General features: G+C 42.7%; 1 protein-coding gene across 3 annotated transcripts; it reads right to left on the minus strand.

Moving 5' to 3' along the window:
* Positions 1-793: 793 nt before the first annotated feature.
* Positions 794-16,824, minus strand: LOC115132075 (serine/threonine-protein kinase 38-like). 3 transcript variants are annotated; one of them, XM_029664308.2, is made up of 13 exons: positions 16,747-16,824; positions 13,830-13,966; positions 12,446-12,497; positions 10,954-11,076; positions 10,766-10,849; positions 10,500-10,623; positions 9,957-10,111; positions 9,629-9,731; positions 7,688-7,749; positions 7,440-7,557; positions 5,871-6,090; positions 4,868-4,962; positions 794-4,625 (listed from the first exon to the last, which is right to left on the minus strand). In XM_029664308.2, exons 1-13 carry the CDS (start codon positions 16,747-16,749, stop codon positions 4,486-4,488), a joined length of 1,416 nt encoding a protein of 471 aa, XP_029520168.1. In that variant the 5' UTR covers positions 16,750-16,824; the 3' UTR covers positions 794-4,485. The 3 variants fall into 3 exon arrangements, with proteins under 3 accessions (XP_029520168.1, XP_029520166.1, XP_029520167.1); XM_029664306.2 differs by having other exon boundaries at positions 9,620-9,731; positions 16,747-16,823; XM_029664307.2 differs by lacking the exon at positions 16,747-16,824 and adding an exon at positions 16,248-16,403 and having other exon boundaries at positions 9,620-9,731.
* Between the last annotated feature and the right edge of the window lie 2,675 nt (positions 16,825-19,499).

Here is a 19,499-nt window from a genome sequence, read left to right on the forward strand (position 1 = left end):
ACTGCATCGCCTTGTGCCTCTCAAATTTTGTAACAATGCAGAGGGCTCCGTATAGCTCCACGTTTACATGTTTGGTTGACGGTAGGTTCTGTATAAACAAACTCACTTCCTTAACAAAAGCTCTGCATTGCTCGGCGAAGTGCAAGAAGTATGAATTCCCTGACTTCTGCAGAGACCATATCCCCGTAAATGCTGCATGGCCCAATGCAGACGTCAGATTGATCATACAGCCACTTTTAACCCACTGTTAAGTGGCTACCATATTCAAAAAGGATGCATGGTGGGTGATTCAAAATGAACAGAACACCCACCTCACCCTTCTTTTCGGATTGGGGGGGATTACTTAAAAAAAAAAATTTTTTAACTGGTTCCACTTAACAGTGAATCGGTTGAGTAGCAAAATGTGGAAGCCAAATTAGGAATAATTAATATTCTAGCCTTTTGCCTCAAGCTGTTAGTTCACTGCGTTTCCATAATTCCACCTCAGAACTACAGAAAAGTGCCAATTTAAGTTGTGGTTAGTTTGTAGTCAAAACAATTTCCAGAAGAAAATGTATAAGTCCTGCACATGGCTAGCTTGCTTGTTCAACCAGTAAAATGGCATTAATTCCACTGGTCCATCAAAACAAACACTCACTACAAAATTCTAAAGACGGAAGATTTCAGAGGTGCCCATTCTTTTGCTGTACAAATCAGACAGACATTAAGTGCAGGGTTAGTTATTCATTGTCAAATATTCCCACGCATTAAATTACAACCCCCTACTTTTGATTAAATGTTCACACACCAAAAGTTGACACATTCAAGAGTTTATTTTTACAGTTTTCTACATTGTAGAATAATAGTGAAGACAAACTATGAAATAACACATATGTAATCATGTAATAACCAAAGAAAGTGTTAAATCAAAATATATTTTAGATCCTTCAAAGTAGCCACCCTTTACCTTGATGACAGCTTTGCACACTCTTGGCATTCTCTCAAACAGCTTCACCATGCTTTTCAATTAGCAGGTGTGCATCATTAAAGTTAATTTGTGGAATTTCTTAATGCGTTTGAACCAATCAGTTGTGACAAAGTAGGGGTGGTATACAGAAGATAGCCCTATTTGGTAAAAGACCAAGTCCATATTATGGCAAGAACAGCTCAAATAAGCAAGGAGAAACAGTCCATAATTACTTTAAAGACATGAAGGTCAGTCAATACAGAACACCAAGAATTTTGAACGTTTCTTCAAGTGCAGAGAAAAAAACATCAGGCGCTGTGATGAAACTGGCTCTGAGGACCACCACAGGAAAGGAAAACCCAGAGTTAACTCTGCTGCAGAGGATACGTTCATTAGTTACCAGCTTCACCACTCACTCAGATCGCAGCCCAAAAAAATGCTTCAGAGTTCAAGTAACAGACATCTCAACTGCGTGAATCAGGCCTTCATGGTCAAATTGCTGTAAAAAAAAACATTACCAAAAAGAAGACTTGCTTGGGAAAACACGAGCAATAGACATTAGACCAGTGGAAGTCTGTCCTTCGGTCTGAGTCCAAATGTGAGATTTTTGGTTCCAACTGCAGTGTCTTTGAGACAGAGTAGGTGAACAGATGATCTCCACGTGTGGTTCCCACCGTGAAGCACGGAGTAAGTGTGATGGTGCTTTACCGGTGACACTAATTTAGAATTCAAGGCACACTTAACCAGCATGGCTACCACAGCATTCTGCAGCAATACACCATCCCATCTGGTTTGGACTTAGTGGGACTATAATTTGTTTTTCAACAGGACAATGGACCTCCAGGCTGTGTAAGGGCTATTTGACCAAGGAGTGTGATGGAGTGCTGCGTCAGATGACCTGGCCTCCACAATCAGCTGAATTCAACCCAATTGAGATGGTTTGGGATGAGTTGGATCGCAGAGTGAAGGAAAAGCAGCCGAAAGGTGCCCAGCATGTGGGAACTCCTTCAAGACTGTTGGAAAAGCATTACAGTTGAAGCTGGTTGAGCCAAGACTGCAAAGCTGTCATCAAGGCAAAGAATGTCTATATTGAAGAATCTCATTTTTTGGTTACTACATAATTTTGTGTGTTATTTCATAGTTTTGATGCTGTCACTACTATTCTACAATGTAGAAAATTGTAAAAAATAAAGAAAAACTTTTGAATGAGTAGGTGTCCAAACTTTTGACTGGCACACACAATTTATGCCTGGGGAAAAAGAACAGCATACACACCGTTGGGTGACATCTAGAAAATAACTTGAGGTTATCAGTGTGGGTTAATCAAACATCTCATTTTTACTGAGCATATCAACCATTCCTCTGAAGACAAGCAAATCACACACCAAGCAGCATAAATTAACAATACAATCATTTAAAAAGTCATATGCACATTCCCACCTCATCCGCCCAAATAGTTTTTAAACCCAGCATTACAGAATCATTTGGACATCAAGCATCAGTAAAATGATTAGAGACCAGTCTCGAATCAGCTGTCGCTCAGTTGTAAAAAATAAATAATCTGGCTATTAAATTTCAGCAAGTACTCTAAACTACCCAGAATACCATACAGGGATTTAAGAAAAGACCAGATGACATCTTCCCTGAGTGACAGAAACCTACCACTAATGGTGGCTGTGGCTACATTCCATTCAGCATTTTGGAATTAACATGGCATGAAATTAATCTGCCACTACACCTTGGGGATTACATTCGATTCAAATGACACAGCATTTGGGATTTTGTTTTAAGGACAGTCACATATAGCCCTGGGTAGAATTAAGGTCAGAGTTTCTCCCTCACACCTCTTGAAAAAAGTAAGGAACTTCCAGGTGACATATCCTTGACAAAACTTGAGACAAATGAAATGTTTAAAAACATTCCTCAAAGTTCAGTTGCTAAGAAAAAAAAAAACAAGCGACAGCAAGAGGAAACTATAGACAAGACAAGTAGTGAACGGTGACGTGAATGATCCGAACCTGGGGTCAGAGTACACAGAGTCAGAGTCCCTCAATCTAAAAAGGTGCTCCTTTTCTATTCCCCGTTCCTTCCAGCTCCACTGAACCAACTTGCCCTGCCTGCCACTTCACCTACCAAGCCCCTACAGACCAATGGTCAGGAAGTTGTTTTTTTTAACGACAAGGAAAGAGAGAACAAACAGAAGATTGATGTCTTGGCCTTACTTCTAGCTCCCCTACCACAAAAAGGTAAATTGAAAAGTAAACCAAAGAAATGGTCGGTACATGCACATTTTTGCATTTGACTTTGTGCTCCAGCTAAAGGATATGCATATCCAGAAAAAGTTATAGCGCTAACAGATTATTGGCAAATAATAAAAACTCAGGACAACATGAATGCTACCCTTCAAAAGTGGATGATTGTCAAATCTAGAATGAATCTAAACAAGTGGGCTTCTGGGAGGTGTAGTTCCATTTCAAATGGAATCATATTCCAGAGAGGTGATTATATTGCTATAAACACTTGCATAAATCCATGTATAAAAACAGCTCTGCCATTGATGGTATTGAAGTGACAATTACATGGGGACAAAGCAATTACATTGAAACCCTAAAATAATAATATTTGGTTAAGAGTTGCCTTGTTGCAACAGGCAACCTGTTGGAAGGCCTAGCACCCAAGATGCTTCAGAGAGCTTACTAAAAACTCATTAGTTCCCGTCAAATGACACTCCATTTCTAATAGTTTCAATAGGGGGACCTAATTTCTAAAGATGGAGAATTCGATTGTGTGTGGAGCATTTTTCTCTTGTTGAAAAAGGACTGAAGAGAAAAAAGCTAGCCCTTTGACAGAAAAGCGAGGCATATTGGATCCCAGGCCCTTGATAATTGGCCGCTCCGCTAAGACTTCAAAGCCCGTTTATGACGGGAGAAGTGAAGGAATGCGGGTATAGCCAGTTGAGTGTGGTCCGCTGGTGTGACAACAGGCTCTGGCCCCAAGGGTGACCTGTTATGCTGGTATCTTGGTTCGTTCCTGTGGAATAATGAAGCATAGAGAATCAGTCTTGGCCGAGTTGGACCGATGCTAGTGGAGATCCGAGAGATGTTCCCCAAACTAAGGAAATAACATCTCAAAGACTGCTCTTTGGTGGATCCCACTTGAAAAAAAGCTATGGGAAATTAAATACTGGGGCGGAACAGCATGTGAGTTTCCATATAGAAAAACAATTATTCCATGAAGAATTGAGCTTGCAGACAGTATAATGGGAACACCGTCCTTATCTTCCAGCACTGTACTGGCTTTTTTTTTTTTTTTAGATCGACACAGACTAGAGTTGGAGTAGGCCACACTTCTCTACACGGAGCCCTTCAACAAGTCCCATGCAAGGGAAGGAGGAACGTCCCTTCAGCAGGAAGGGCCCAAAACAAGGTTAATTTAGTGTCTTTTGGAGCTAGAGGAGTGGTCACTGGGCTCCATGGTGTATTCCTTTTGAATGCCAGTCTGAGGGGCAGGTAGAGTGAGTGAGTGAACAAAGAAATTATTCATCTCTTCCCTGTCTTCATGTAGGAGGGGATGGTCCCTCGGGCTGTGAGGCCCTCGAAGCGCTTGTAGGTGTAGTTGATGAAGACCCAGTCCTTGTTCTTCAGGTCTGCCTCAGAATGGTTAGACACCACAGGGGCAGCTGAGGAGGAAAAGTAAAGGATAAAAGGTACCAAATGAAAGAGAACTGACAACCTGGGAGGGACTACCAGGGGTGTATTCATTAGTCGCAGACTACTGCAAAACATTTTGCAAGGGAAAATGTTTACTCTAGGAACCAAACAGAACAGAAGGAACCAAAAAACAGGGAGGGACCTAATGAACATGATCCTGTTGATCTATGACTACTGACAGCCACTGGTGTTGTGACAATAAGCAACGTACCCGTTGGCTGGAGGATATCGGAGTCTGGGAACTCGTCAAAGTTGGACGTGTCGTCGATGCTTTTGATCTGGATGGGAATGGCAGCAGGCCTCTCTCTGTAGGGACAACACGGGACTCGTTTTACAAAGGGACTGTTCCCACCCGTTTTTTTAAATGCACCGCTACATTGTCAGAAAATTCTAGCCAGGATATTATGGAGGTTGGTAAATAACCAGCTAATAAACTTTTTAAAACATTTTTAATTGTTTGGATGAAAATACAAAGACCGGTCAACCTTGAATCATTTTTACAAGTACCAATTCACAGCACACGCAACTACAATGCTCAAATAATAGGAACATGCTAATTCATGTTTTGCCTAATAATGATGTTGGCAGAAGACTGCCTCCATAGGAATAGTAGGCTGTACAGATAGCTACTGAAGAGGGGGGGGGCAGTCAACTTAAAGTTGGAGAATTTTGCATTTGAAAACATGTAACTGCCATTTTCTGAAACCTAGAGTCTTAAATTATATTAAAAAATGTAGCCAACACACAAGTTTTGGGTTTGAAAATTAAATTGTGGGTCTTAATGACACTTGCATATTTTTCTTGGTAAAATTTAGGGGTAATGATTATTCTAATTAAATCGGTGTCTTTATGTGGTTAGCCCCTAGAAAATGTAAACTGTCTAATTTTGTTTGGGGAGACATTTTAATATTTCAATTACTGGTGGAATGTAGTAGTCTAGCTTACAGTAGGCTATTTGGAATATGAAACAACTGAACTTGGCCTATATGCGCTGGTTTCAGATCTCCATGTTCTCGCCCAAGTACTGACTCCACCTTCAGACGGTTGAGTCAAAAAACACAACATGACCATTTTTTACATATTATAGGGTAGTTTTTCATACCAGAGTACTTTGACCTCAAATTGCATGCATGGTATACAAAATGCATGCATGTTGGCAGGTCTGCACACACAAAGAAAAAAGAAAAGTGAACTATTCTTTTAAGCCCTCCTACCTGATGTGGTCGTAGTCCACCCCTTCGAAGAAGGCGTTGCCCTTGATGTCCTCCACCCCCGTCGCTCCAATCCTGTGCTCCTCTTCACAGCAAAACCTGAGGATGAGGTCCTTGGCCTTCTCGGAGATGGGCACTTCCGGGGGAAAGGTCAGCGTTTCCCGCCAGTTCATCACCTTCCTGTAGGTCTCCTGGGGGGTCTCCGAGCAGAACGGGGGATAGCCTGGAGCATAATACACACAAGGGATCAACACATAAGCCAGAAATTGGCCAAATGCATAGGAATGGCATCATTTTGTGACATTCATAATATGCACTATATTAGACACAAAGTATGTGGACACCCCTTTGGCGGTTTCAGCCACACCTGCTGCTGACAGGTGTATAAAAATCAAGCATACAGCCATGCAATCTCCATAGACAATCATTGGCAGTAGAATGGACTTACTGAAGTGCTCAGTGACTTTCAACATGGCACCGTCATAGGATGCCACCTTTCCAACAAGTCAGTTGGTCAAATTTCTGCTGTGCTGGAGCTGCGCCGATCAACTGTAAGTGCTATTATTGTGAAGGAGCAACAACAAGGAGCAACAGCTTAGCTGCAAAGTGGTAGGCCACACAAGCCCACAGAACGGGACCGCCAAGTGCTGAAGAGTGTAAAAATATCCCGTCCTCGGTTGCAACACTCCCTACTGAGTTCCAAACTGCCTCTGGAAGCAACATCAGCACAATAAGTGTTCGTCGGGAGCATCATGAAGTGGCGTTCCATGGCCGAGTAGCCGAACACAAGCCTAAGATCATCATGCGAAAAGCCAAGCGTCGGCTGGAGTAGTGTAAAGCTCGCTGCCACTGGACTCTGGAGCAGTGAAAACACATTCTCAGGAGTGATGAATCAAACTTCACCATCTGGCATTCCGACTGACGAATCGGGGTTTGGCGAATGCTACTTGCCCCAATGGACAGTGCCAACTGTAATGTTTGGTGGACGAGGAATAATGGCCTGGAGCTGTTTTTCATGGTTCAGGCTAGGCCCCTTAGCGTTAAGATTTCCCTTCTGAAACTACAATGACATTCCGTGCTTCCAACTTTGCGGCAACAGTTTGGGGAAGGCCCTTTCCTGTTACAGCATGGCAATGCCCCCGTGCAGCAAGCGAGGTCCATACAGAAATGGTTTGTCGAGATCAGTGTGGCAAACTTGACTGGCCTGCACAGAGCCCCGACCTCAAACCCATCGAACACCTTTGGGATGAAATAGAACACCGACTGCGACAGGCCTAATCGCCCAACATCAGTGCCCGACCTCACTAATGCTTCTATTCAGGCACAACAGCAAGTCCCTGCAGCAATGTTCCAACATCTAGTGGAAAGCATTCCCAGAAGAGTGGAGGCTGTTATAGCAGCAAAGGGGGGGACCGACTCCATATGAATGCCCATGATTTTGGAATGAGATGTTCGACAAGCAGGTGTACACAGATTTTTGGTCATGTAGTGTATGTTTGAAAGACAATTTCCAAATACTACCATCAATGGCTTTGAGGAGGCTCCAAGTAGAACATGTCAATGAGATCTTACCTATCAGCATCTCATACATGATGACTCCCAGGCTCCACCAATCACAGAGCTTGTTGTATCCGTTCTGCATGAAGACTTCTGGGGCGATGTAGTCAGGGGTGCCCACAGTAGAGAAGGCCTAAAGGGAGAGAGCAAAAACACTTTATTCAAGGCTTCATAGTATTGTATAAATGTGACTATAAGACCACACCAACACAAGTGTGTCGGTGTAGAATATGCTGCCTTCCCATCTAGCTTTATTTTCTCACCAGCTGTCTCCTGTTCCTCTTCCATGTCTCTGCTTTCCTCTTTGAGTTCATGTTATTGAATGCTGTAAAGAAAAATTAACAGTTCTATAAAATGACGCAACTTACATAGTGGTTCAACCGGTTTAATTCACCTTCAGGTTAAGATACAGTGCATTCGGAAAGTATTCAGACCTACACTTTACGTTAGTCTTTCTAAAATGGATAACTTAATTTAAAAAAAATAAACAACCTAAATCTACACAATACCCCATAAAAAGAACTGTTCGCTTTGTTATTATGTATAAAAAGTCAGAAATACCTTATGTAAATAAGTATTCCGACCCTTTGCAATGAGACTCGAAATTAAGCTCAGGTGCATCCTGTTTCCATTGATCATCATTAAGATATTTATACAACTTGTTTGGAGTCCACCTTTGGTGAATTCAATTGATTGGATATGCTTTGGAAAGGCACATACACAGCTGTCTAGATAAGGTCCCACAGTTCACAGCGCATGTCAGAGCAAAAACCAAGCCATGAGGTCGAAGGGATTGTCCGTAGAGCTCCGAGACAGGATTGTGTCGAGGCACAGATCTGGGGAAGGGTACCAAAACATTTCTGCAGCATTGAAGGTCCCCAAAAATCACAGTTGCCTCCAACATTCTTAAAATGGAAGAAGTTTGGAACCACCAAGACTCTTCCTAGAGCTGGCCGCCCGGCAAAACTGAGCAAGGGAGGTGACCAAGAACCCAATGGTCACTGAACGAGCTCCAAAGTTGGAGGAGTGGCCAGACGGTAGCCATGACAGCCCGCTTGGAGTTTGCCAAAAAGCACCAAAAGGATTCTCAGACCTTGAAAAACAAGATTCTCTGGTCTAATGAATCCAAGATTGACCTCTTTGGCTTGAATGCAAAGCGTCATGTCTGGAGGAAACCTGGTGCTAGCATCATGCTGAGGGGATGTTTTTAAGCGGCAGGGACTGGGAGACTAGTCAGGATCGAAGCAAAGATGAACGGAGCAAAGTACAGAGAGATCCTTGATGAAGACCTGCTTCAGAGCTCTCATGACAGCAGACTGGGGTGAAGGGTCACCTTCCAACAGGACAACAACCTGGGGTGAAGGGTCACCTTCCAACAGGACAACAACCCTAAGCATACAGCCAAGACAAAGTAGGAGTGGCTTCGGGACAAGTCTCTGAATGTCCTTGAGTGGCCCAGCCAGAGACCGGCCTTGAACCCGATCGAACATCTCTGGAGAGACCTGAAAATAGCGGTATAGTAACACTCCCCATCCAACCTGAAAGAGCTTGAGGGGGATCTGCAGAGAAGAATGGGAAGTTTCTCCCACAGGTGTGCCAAGCTTGTAGCGCCATTCCAAAGACGACAAGGCTGTAATCGCTGCAAAAGGTGCTTCAACAAAATACTGAGTAAAGGGTCTGAATACTTACGTAAAACGTGATATTTAAGATATTTTTAGACATTTGCAAACATTTCTAAAAACCTGTTTTTTGCCTTGTCATTTATCAGCTCTAATCCAGTGATTTACAATCCGGATATATTCAATGACTTTGTTAGTAAGCATTGTAAACATGCAACAACAAATATGTACACACTGGTAAATGCAACAACTTTTTATTTTTATTTTTTTTTAACACCTTTTATAGAATATAAAAACATACCTAAAAACAAATCTAAGTTCTTACCTTAAAAAAAAAAGCACATTTGAAATCAGAACCAGGTTTGTAGAGAAACATTAAAAAGGCTCAATCTGGGACATTTCCTACTGTTCAAATACATTTCTAATTCATAGAATTTATAAATTCCTATTGAGCTTAGTGCATCAGTTTTACTCCATCCTAACCCAAATATTACATCATTGTCATTTGAATGTTTGCAAACAAAGTGATACAGGGTGTTAGTATGTAAAGTAATGGATTGATTGGAGATGCCTGACTTTGCTTACTGAAGTCACTGGGGAGGCTGTGGTTGAGGTTCTTGTAGAACTCCGTACGATGGGCCCTCTTCAGACCCGTGCATAAACCAAAGTCAGACAGCTTCACATGGCCCTGGAACAATCAAAAAGGCACCTTCAGTACAGGATCATATTCATTGTTGCACACCAAAGCAAAAACTTTCTGCACCACAAAATGAAAACAAGCATTTCTTATTGGAGAAGTTTAGTCCGTTTTCTTCAGTTTGGTGCCTTGTGCACAACTGGGTCGAATTCACCTTATCCAAACCACCAGTCTGAGCTCATATTGGTGTGTCTCCATGTTCGTGCTCAAACTCACCCTGGAGTCTAGTAGCAGGTTGTCAGGTTTGATGTCTCTGTGGATGAAGCCTAGTTGGTGGATGGAGTCGATGGCTATCACTGTCTCAGCGATGTAGAACTGAGTGGACTCCTCAGTCAAAGTATCCTTCTTCATGAGCAGGGTCATCATGTCACCTGTAGAGGGCAGCGACATGTTAAAAATCACCACATTGCAACTGGACTTTGAGGCGTATTCAGTGAGGCGTTTGTTTTGGTGGAATTTCAGATAGAAATGTGTTAAACAATTCTGTGCATTTTGGACGATGGCAGGTTGCTTATTCTATACAAAACGGGTCTTTCTGCAACATTGCTTCTCATTACTGGGATCGTATTCAAAGCGTCTCAGATTAGGAGTGCCGAGTTTTTGGAGTCGAGTAGGCATGCCTACAATGAAAAACGATGAATACAAGCCCCAAGGTCTAAATACACATGCAAGACTCGCTAATCTGAGAGTTGCTCACTGGACAATAGTGCCTTAGTGTGGAGACTCTTCTGGTTTTCGGGGAGGGGGAAGGGGTCGTACCGCCAGGCAGGAACTCCATGATGAGGTAGAGGTTCATCTTGTCCTGGAAGCTGTAGAACATCTTGACCACCCACAGGCTGTCTGCCTCCACCAGAATGTCTCGCTCGGCACGGATGTGACCCACCTACGAATACACGCACGGCACCATACATTTCTTTTCTCAATTGCATGACAGGCACTCATGTTTGTATCAAAGACACTGCTTTGGATATTTGAGAGAAATTGCTGGCCATCGATGTATACCTCCCCTACTCCTTCCTTCTCACCTGTTCCTTCTCCAGCATGTCAGCCTTACGGAGGATCTTCATAGCGTACACATGGCCCGTGTCCTTTTTCTGCACCAGACGCACCTGGGGACAAAGAGGACCAGAACGTGCCAATAGTATATTGAATAATAAGATGAAACTCTGCAAGACTACATAAAATAAGTTTATACAAAGGGGATGATGCCTACCTCTCCAAAAGCTCCTCGGCCAATCACCTTGAGGGACTCAAAGTCCTCCAGGCCCAGGCGGGTTCGTTTGAGACGCAGGAAGTCGGTCTCTTTCCTGGCGTGCTGAGAACGCCGGATACACTTCTGCATAGGTAGAGGGGGCAATGGTTAGTGTCAAAAGGTTTGTCGTCTGTCAGGGTTTCCATTAGCTGGCTTTCGTCTGAAAAATATATTGAAAGCAGATCAAATTGGCACCAGCCAATTGTCCAGGAGAAGGAAAAGAAATCCCATTGTGTAATAATGCTTTTTAGCCTATTCATTGATGGAAATACATTTGACTGGTGAGGCTTAAAAGTCAATAGGTTATTTGCCCGTGTGTACAGCATAGTCGTTACCTTATCACATGCGTACAGCAGAGAGCCTTTGAGTGGGAAATCTGTCAGACAGCGTAAGCGCAGCATCTTGTGGTGCTTTCAAGACAACTGGGAACTCGAAAATACGTGGTCAAATCATGCCAGTGATCTTCAGGTCGGAAAATCCCCCCCCCCCCCTTAAAAGATTTAGATGCACTATTGTAAAGTGGCTGTTCCACTGGATGTCATAAGGTGAACGCACCAATTTGTAAGTCGCTCTGGATAAGAGCGTCTGCTAAATGACTTAAATGTAAATGTAAAATCGGAGCGCTAGAAAGAGGCCCGATTCCAGAGTTGGAACTACGAGTTGAAGACTATTCAAAATTATTTCCACCCCAGTCGGAACTCGTTTTTATTCCCAGTTGTCTTGAATGCACTGAAGCCTGATTTGAGTTGTTTTGAACACGGCATCAAATGGCAATGGAAGGCAGGCTTCATCAGCACGTCACATCACTTTGCATTGAGCTGGAGGCAGTATGCATTTTGAAAACATATACTTAATTAATTGTTTTCCTGCTAATTGCATTATGGAACTACCATTCGACTGGAGTCTACTGCATTGCCCGCATTGCTGCGCTTATGTGAAGAAATAGTTATTCAACATTAAGCTAAATGTTCTGATCTGTTGCAGCAGACTCATAGCTTTAAGTTATTTTTTTATGTAGCCTAGGTCTACTTGTTGTATGAATTTAGGATCTATCGTCACATGACTGTCCCAGTGTGTTTGGAATAGACCATTTCTCGATAAGCTGACCAATACAATATGTAGCCTAAACTTTTGTACTGTAGTAGATTGACATTGGCTAGTGATTTTGCTGTTAGTTACTCATCTTTTTGGCTGAGGAAAAGTAAATTCTAACATGTTCAAAGTGCACATCAGAATTCAGTAAGGACGGCACACCATTGCAACCTAGATGTGCATGTTCTGTTAATATGAATTCCCATATCTTAAATATGATTTGTCACCGAGGGTGGACACCCTGATAAAAAGTTATGCACTCAATGCATATGGGTCATTTTATTTAAATGTTCCCGGTCAAATGTCCGGCAACACATTTTTATAACGGAAACCCAGGTGTGTGTGTGCGAGTACACCTCACCTCTTCATCAACCAAGCCCTCTTGGTCCATCACCTTTTCCAACTTTTGCTGCCTGGAACAGAAATGCAAAAATATTTCACTTTCATTCAACTAATGTGTTGGGTTGATACTTTGTTCAAGAACTGACATTGCTTTGAGTGGAGATTGGTTCCAGCTGAGCCGCATAATTGTTCTCCTTTAACACCAATTAAGTGCACCATATAAACACAGCCACACATCTCTACCTTGAGAAAGAGTAACCCTCACTGGCTCATCTAGCAAAATGTGTAAGGGACTAAGAGTTTATTGCGTCATTGAGTAGTATCCTTCCAGAAAAACAGACAGGTGTCGTTCGATCCTTATGCCCACATGCTTTCTATGGACCAACCCCATCACCACAACATAAGGGTCATATTCACTAGGAACAACACAGAACATAAGAATTGCTTGTTTTAGTGTTCCGTTGCAAAATTATTTGCTACGGTGTGCACTAATGAATGCGACACAGGGACTTACATATTAGTAGTGTCATTTCCTTCTCTGCTCTGAAGCCGCTGAGATAAGAGACCACCGCGTAACCTTTGGTTGCCAGTGATATTAATAGGGCTATGTGCTAGTAGGGGTTGGATTGGTGCCACTGTGTGTCATGTTCACTGTTTATCAGTTTCCTCTTGAAGTCGACACAAACAAGGTCCTCCTGTGGCCATGAGGGCGAAACCGACAGTAGCCAACTGTCATATCTCCACCAGCTGCTTGTTTGATCATTACTCAGGTGACAGTGTTTGAACAGAAATGGTCCTTTACATACACTTTGAAATCATGTCAAGAAATTATGAAACATTCTGGTTTATTGCACTCAACTTCTGCCTACTTTTTCCAAGATCACAAGTTATAAATAAAATAAAAATGTAAAAAAGCCCCAGTCAGTGCCACATTCATTCTTCACACATCAGTTGTTTTATCTCGAAACTGAAATGACCTCAGTGTGCTAGAGCGCACACAGACAGGGTGTGGTTTCCATCAAAGAAAGCCAGGGAGGTAACATGAAAGACAGCAGACAATTTGCATTAGAAAGAGCATAGAGGCCTACCAAGCAAGACAGACAAGTGTCATCAGCCCAATATAAAAAAAAAAATGACAGGGGAGGGAAAAGCTACTGTTAAAATGTGAATATCTTCTACAGATATAATGCAGTGGCCACCATTTCTTAGTCTAAATCATCAGCCAACACATTCATAAAGCACAAATACCAAAGTTAGCAACCGCCACCTTGAATGTCATAAGGCATAAGAAGAATGTAGCAATAGAGAAATTGGAAAAGATGGCTGTCGGTAGAAAGCATTGGTAGAACATTGCCCATTGGCTCAGCCCAGACGGATGCATGCGTGTGCAGTCGGAGGCCTACCTCATCTCTCTCTCCTCATGTTGGGCGATAAGGTTGCTGTAGAAGTTCTCCAGGGTTACTTTGGCCATGGTCACGCGCTCCTTGGTGTGGTTACTCATCGAGGAGCAGGAACTCTGGCCCATCATTGCCATGGTTACCTAAGGGATGCACAGGAAAGGGGGGACTTTACCCCGACCTCACGATACGATAGTCACAATACTTAGGTGCCGATTCTATATCTATTGCGATTTGATACTGTGATTTTATTGCGATTTGATGTTCCAAACGTATTGATCACCATATGTCTGCTGCAGAAGGATGAGAGAACATGAGAAAATGAATTTTGTCAGGGAAATAAGTGCTGAAAACAAATTGGCTCCCTACTTAAAAAAAGATTGAGAACAAGCTATGAAAAGAAAAACTGGAGTTTTAGTGCAGGTACAGTCAACTACCGCAAAAACAATACTGTGAACTTGTCAAAACTATATCTATATCATCAAAAATAATATCCTGATGTGTTTTTTTGATTACCTTTTACATTGACAATTTTATTTTAGATAATATTTGGGAAAATAAATCCTAAATTAGTCATTTTTGCTGAATTCCTGGTGATTTTAAATTTTTCTCAACCAAAAAGGCTCACTTGCAGGTCAGTTTTAGCCCGTCAGCCACCTGTTGCCAACCATGATAGACAGAAAGAACTGCAAATAGGCGTACACTGGCATGATTAACTTCAAATCCAAAGGAAGTTGTAGTCTTCATAGTCCTTGTAAGTGTGCTGGTTTTCATTCACATACACCAGCCTATAGGCATACCCTTGCAAACACTTTCACTGGGTCATAACTTTGCTTCTAAACTTTCACTACAACATTTTCAAAGTGCTGGGACCAGCTCTTTCTAAAACAAGGTGCCAAGAAGAGTTAAAGACAATTGGTCTCTTTCAGTCATTGTACTGTAACTCAATGTCCACTCAGCGCATTCTGCATGGCTGAGCAACAGGGACACTGTACCCTTGAGGTAGTATGAGGATGGGCACGTGGAAAGAGTCTGCCATTTGGCTATGAGCTCCAAGCATATACAAAGCCCTTGATTTGTGTCTTGCCGATGCTAGAAGGTCAGGGTAATTCAATTCTGTCAGACATTCCGTTTGGCACTGAAAAATGTCATTAAAAGGAATGACTGGTGTCCTATAAAACGAGAATTAAAGTCGCCATGTGTATAGTACTACAATAAAGCCTGGTCAATAATATTGTGACAGAGCAGTTAAAATTATGGTGTGTAAATCAACTTCGTGCACCCAACTCTGGTGCGCGTTACTGTGACTCAGACGGGTAGGCTGTGTGCACAATCATGGAGTGTAAACTGTGCAGAAAGGATACGTCACCTCGTCTGTCCAAGCGGTTTAGAAAGTCCTACAAGACATGCAAACAACTCAAGTATGCCTTACTCACAAATAGCTACTTAATATATACAAATAAAATAGGCTAGCTAGCTGCAAGTCTGTCATGTAATAGCTTTGAATCTACTAGCTAACTAGTTAGCTAGCTAGTCTGGTTTAGGTTGACTGTCTGCCCTGGATAGATTCATTCGTTAACTTTAGCTGCATGTAAATAGCTAGCCGTTTAGAGTTATTGGCTAGCTCAATGACAAGTACAAAGTGGAGAGCTTCATCAACATATGAATGACAATTGGCTAAATAGCTGAAGTAAAATACCATCCAAGTTAACCAACACTATCAAACTTGTCACAACAAGGCGAGCGTGTCTAGCTAGGTAACGTTAGCTAGCTAAGAGACCAGCCTACAACCACCCGGCTAGCTATCAGTATCTTTGACCAAGCCATCAAAACCCATATTTGACTTTGCACACGTTTGTAGGTCTATTGATGTGATGTAGTCATCTACATCGTGGAGTTGAGGGAACACGCTTGGATAGTTAGCGGTATATAACTAGCTTGTGTTGTTGTGGCATTAAAGACAGCTTGCTAACTAGCCTAGCAGTTTACTGCTGCCAGGTAACGTTAACTAGTTCCGCAAACCCAATCAGAACGTAACATAGCTAGTAATGTTAGCTAGCAAACAAACGTACTAAATTCCACACCAAAGTACATTGTATATGCATTTCAAAAATTGTCTAACCACAGCCAGGTAGCTAGCTTAATCTAGCTAAGGTTAGATGGCATAGCTTCAACCAAGGTAGCTAGCTAAAATAGCACAGCGTAAAGGTGGGAAAATATCACTGGCTACACTACAACTTATAGTGTTTAAGTCATTGATGCCTGGCTGGCACTACTGTAACGTAACTAGCCCAAGAGACAACTAGAAGATAAGACGGGAGGGGGCATATTGACCATAACATTTAATTTCACAAAACTAGTAGACGTGTTATCGTATAGAAATTATATTCGGTTTCTCAGCAAGTTTGTCTTCTGTTATCTTACCTTCGCAGAAACGTCTCTCCTCGCTCTATCTGCTCGGCTGTGTGTGGCTCAACCTTGTGTTTCCCTTTCGCTTTAAACTCATCATGACGCTTGGTGGCCAACAAGGCAAAGCGCAACGATTTGATATTTGCCACACCGCTTCTTCTTCCGGTCACTCTCTCTATTAGTCTCTGCCTACTCACATTAATCCTCACCCTGTACCCATCTTCCTCTACCTCTCTCTACACTGCTTCAGCATACGACACATCCTGTACTACCTGACCCTAGCAACCTCAACATGACTTTCTCTCAACGGACACCTCTGATCTCCAGCCCCATGGGTACCCCCATAACTAACACACAACTTTCTCCACCGAAACTACACATTCCTTCGTATCATGCTCACATCTTGGACTCTTCCCCGTGTACATACTGCTGCAAACATGCCCATAAACTTGACACCTACAACGCTGAAGTATTTTAGGAACAAACGCTCTCAATGGATAACTTACACACCTACCATATGACTCTACATCAAAACTCAACAGAACAGACATCTTCGTTTCCCCAAGCACTCCAACTCATCCGCGTTGCACCAAACAGCGACTGTCACAGACAACGGGAATCTGTTTCGCTGTTGCTGTGTGCGTCAACGTTGAAATGCCTGAGTTAGATGACCTGGTGAAAATATAATTTAGAATTGGCTTTTTTAAGAAGGAAACTCGGTAGTAATAACCATGTTATTGTTTTGCCCCTACTTTTTAATAATATGGTTATTATGTTCTAAAAGTGCAAGTATTTCCCATCCCTATAATGATCTAATACACTCGTTCAAACAGGCGTTACTGCGCACTCACGTTTATCAATCGAATAATCTAATAACTGGACATTTCAGACTATACGCATACACTATTCTTACCTTCATTGTGCGTTAAGAGAACAAACGAAAAAAACGTTATTGGAACTGTCACTGAATGCTAAGAAAACTGGGGTTCAGTCCCTGTCAGTCTGCCCTCCAAATTCGCTACAACGTTCTGCTGTGTAGCCTAGGCCAACACCTTGCATAATGTGGACACCCCTTCAAATGAGTGGATTCGGCTATTTCAGCCACACCTGTTGCTGACAGATGTATAAAATCCAGCACACATCCATGTAATCTCTACAGACAAACATTGGCAATAGAATGGTCTTACTGAAGAGCTCAGTGACTTTCAAATTGGCACGTCATAGGATGACAAATGTCCAACAAGTCAGTTCTTCAAATTTATGCCTTGTAAGAGCTGCCCTGGTCAACTGTAAGTGGTGTTATTGTCAAGTGGAAATGTCTAAGAGCAACAACGGCTCAGCCACGAAGTAGTAGGCCACACAAGCTCACAGAAAAGGACCACCAGGTGCTGAAGCACGTAGCACGTAAAAATGGTCTGTCCTCGGTTGCAACACTCACTACCGAGTTCCAAACTGCCTCTGGAAGCAACGTCTGCAAAATAACTGTTCAACGGAAGCTTCAGGAAATGGGTTTCCATGGCCGAGCAGCAGCACACCAAGCCTAAGATCACTATGCACAATGCCAAGCATCAGCTGGAGTGGTGTAATGCTCGCTGCCATTGGACTCTGGAGCAGTGGAAATGCGTTCTCTGGAGTGAATAATCATGCTTCACCATCTGTCAGTCCAAATGACGAATCTGGGTTTGGCAGATACCAGGAGAACACTACCTGCACCAATGCATAGTGCCAACTGTAAAGTTTGGTGGAGGAAGAATAATGGTCTGGGCCTGTTTTTCATGGTTCGGGAAAAAATCAAATAAAAAAACACCTTTATTTAACCAGGTAGGCCAGTTGAGAACAAGTTCTCATTTACAACTGCAACCTGGCCAAGATAAAGCAAAGCTGTGTGACAAAAACAACAACACAGAGTAACACATAAATAAACATACAGTCAATAACACAATAGACAAATCTATGTACAGTGTGTTCAAATGTAGAAGAGTAGGGAGATAAGGAAATAAATAGGCCATGGAGGTGAAATAATTACTATTTAGTATTAACACTGGATGTGCAGATGATGTAGAGACACTGGGGTGCAAAAGAGCAAGAGGGTAAGTAATAATATGGGGATGCGGTAGTTGGGTGTGCTATTTACAGATTGGCTGTGCACAGGTACAGTGATCAGTAAGCTGCTCTGACAGCTGATGCTTCAATTTAGAGAGGGAGATATAAGACTCCAGCTCCAGTGATTTTTGCAATTCGTTCCAGTCATTGGCAGCAGAGAACTGGAAGGAAAGGCGGCCAAAGGAAGTGTTGGCTTTTGGGATGACCAGTGAAATGCTGGAGGGTGGGTGTTTCTATGGTGACCAGTGAGATGCGATAAGGCAGGGCTTATCTAGCAAAGATAATGACCTGGAGCCAGTGGGTCTGGCGACGAATGTGTTGTGAGGGCCAGTGAGAGCATACAGGTCGCAGTGGTGGGTAGTATATGAGGCTTTGGTGACAAAACGGATGGCACTGTGATAGACTACATCCAGTTTGCTGAGTAGAGTGTTGGAGGCTATTTTGTAAATGACATCGAAAAAAGTCAAGGAATGGCAGGATAGTCAGTTTTACGAGGGTATGTTTGTCAGCATGAGTGAAGGAGGCTTTGTTGTGAAATAGGATGCTGATTCTAGATTTAATTTGGGATTGGAGATGCTTAATGTGAGTCTGGAAGGAGAGTTTACATTCTAACCAGACACCTAGGCATTTGTAGTTGTCCACATATTCTAAGTCAGAACTGTCCAGAGTAGTGATGCTTGTTGGGTTAGAGGGTGTGGGCAGCAATCGGTTGAAGAGCATGCACTTAGTTTTACTAGCATTAAAAAGCAGTTGGAGGCCACGGAAGGAGTCTTGTATGGCGTTGAAACTTGTTTGGAGGTTTGTTAGTGTAACGGATGTGAAACGGCTAGCTTAGTTAGCGGTGCGCGCTAAATAGCGTTTCAATCGGTGACGTTACTTGCTCTGAGACCTTGAAGTAGTAGTTCCCCTTGCTCTGCAAGGGCCGCAGCTTTTGTGGAGCGATGTGTAACGATGCTTCATGGGTGACTGTTGTTGATGTGTGCAGAGGGTCCCTGGTTCGAGCCCGGGTATGGGCGAGGGGACGGTTTAAAGTTATACTGTTACATTGGTGCCGTGACCCGGATCACTGGTTGCTGCGGAAAAGGAGGAGGTCAAAAGGGGGGTGAGTGTAACGGATGTGAAACGGCTAGCTTAGTTAGCGGTGCGCGCTAAATAGCGTTTCAA

This window comes from Oncorhynchus nerka, linkage group LG7 (genome assembly GCF_034236695.1).
Source record: "Oncorhynchus nerka isolate Pitt River linkage group LG7, Oner_Uvic_2.0, whole genome shotgun sequence".
Classification (NCBI taxonomy): Eukaryota; Metazoa; Chordata; class Actinopteri; order Salmoniformes; family Salmonidae; genus Oncorhynchus; species Oncorhynchus nerka.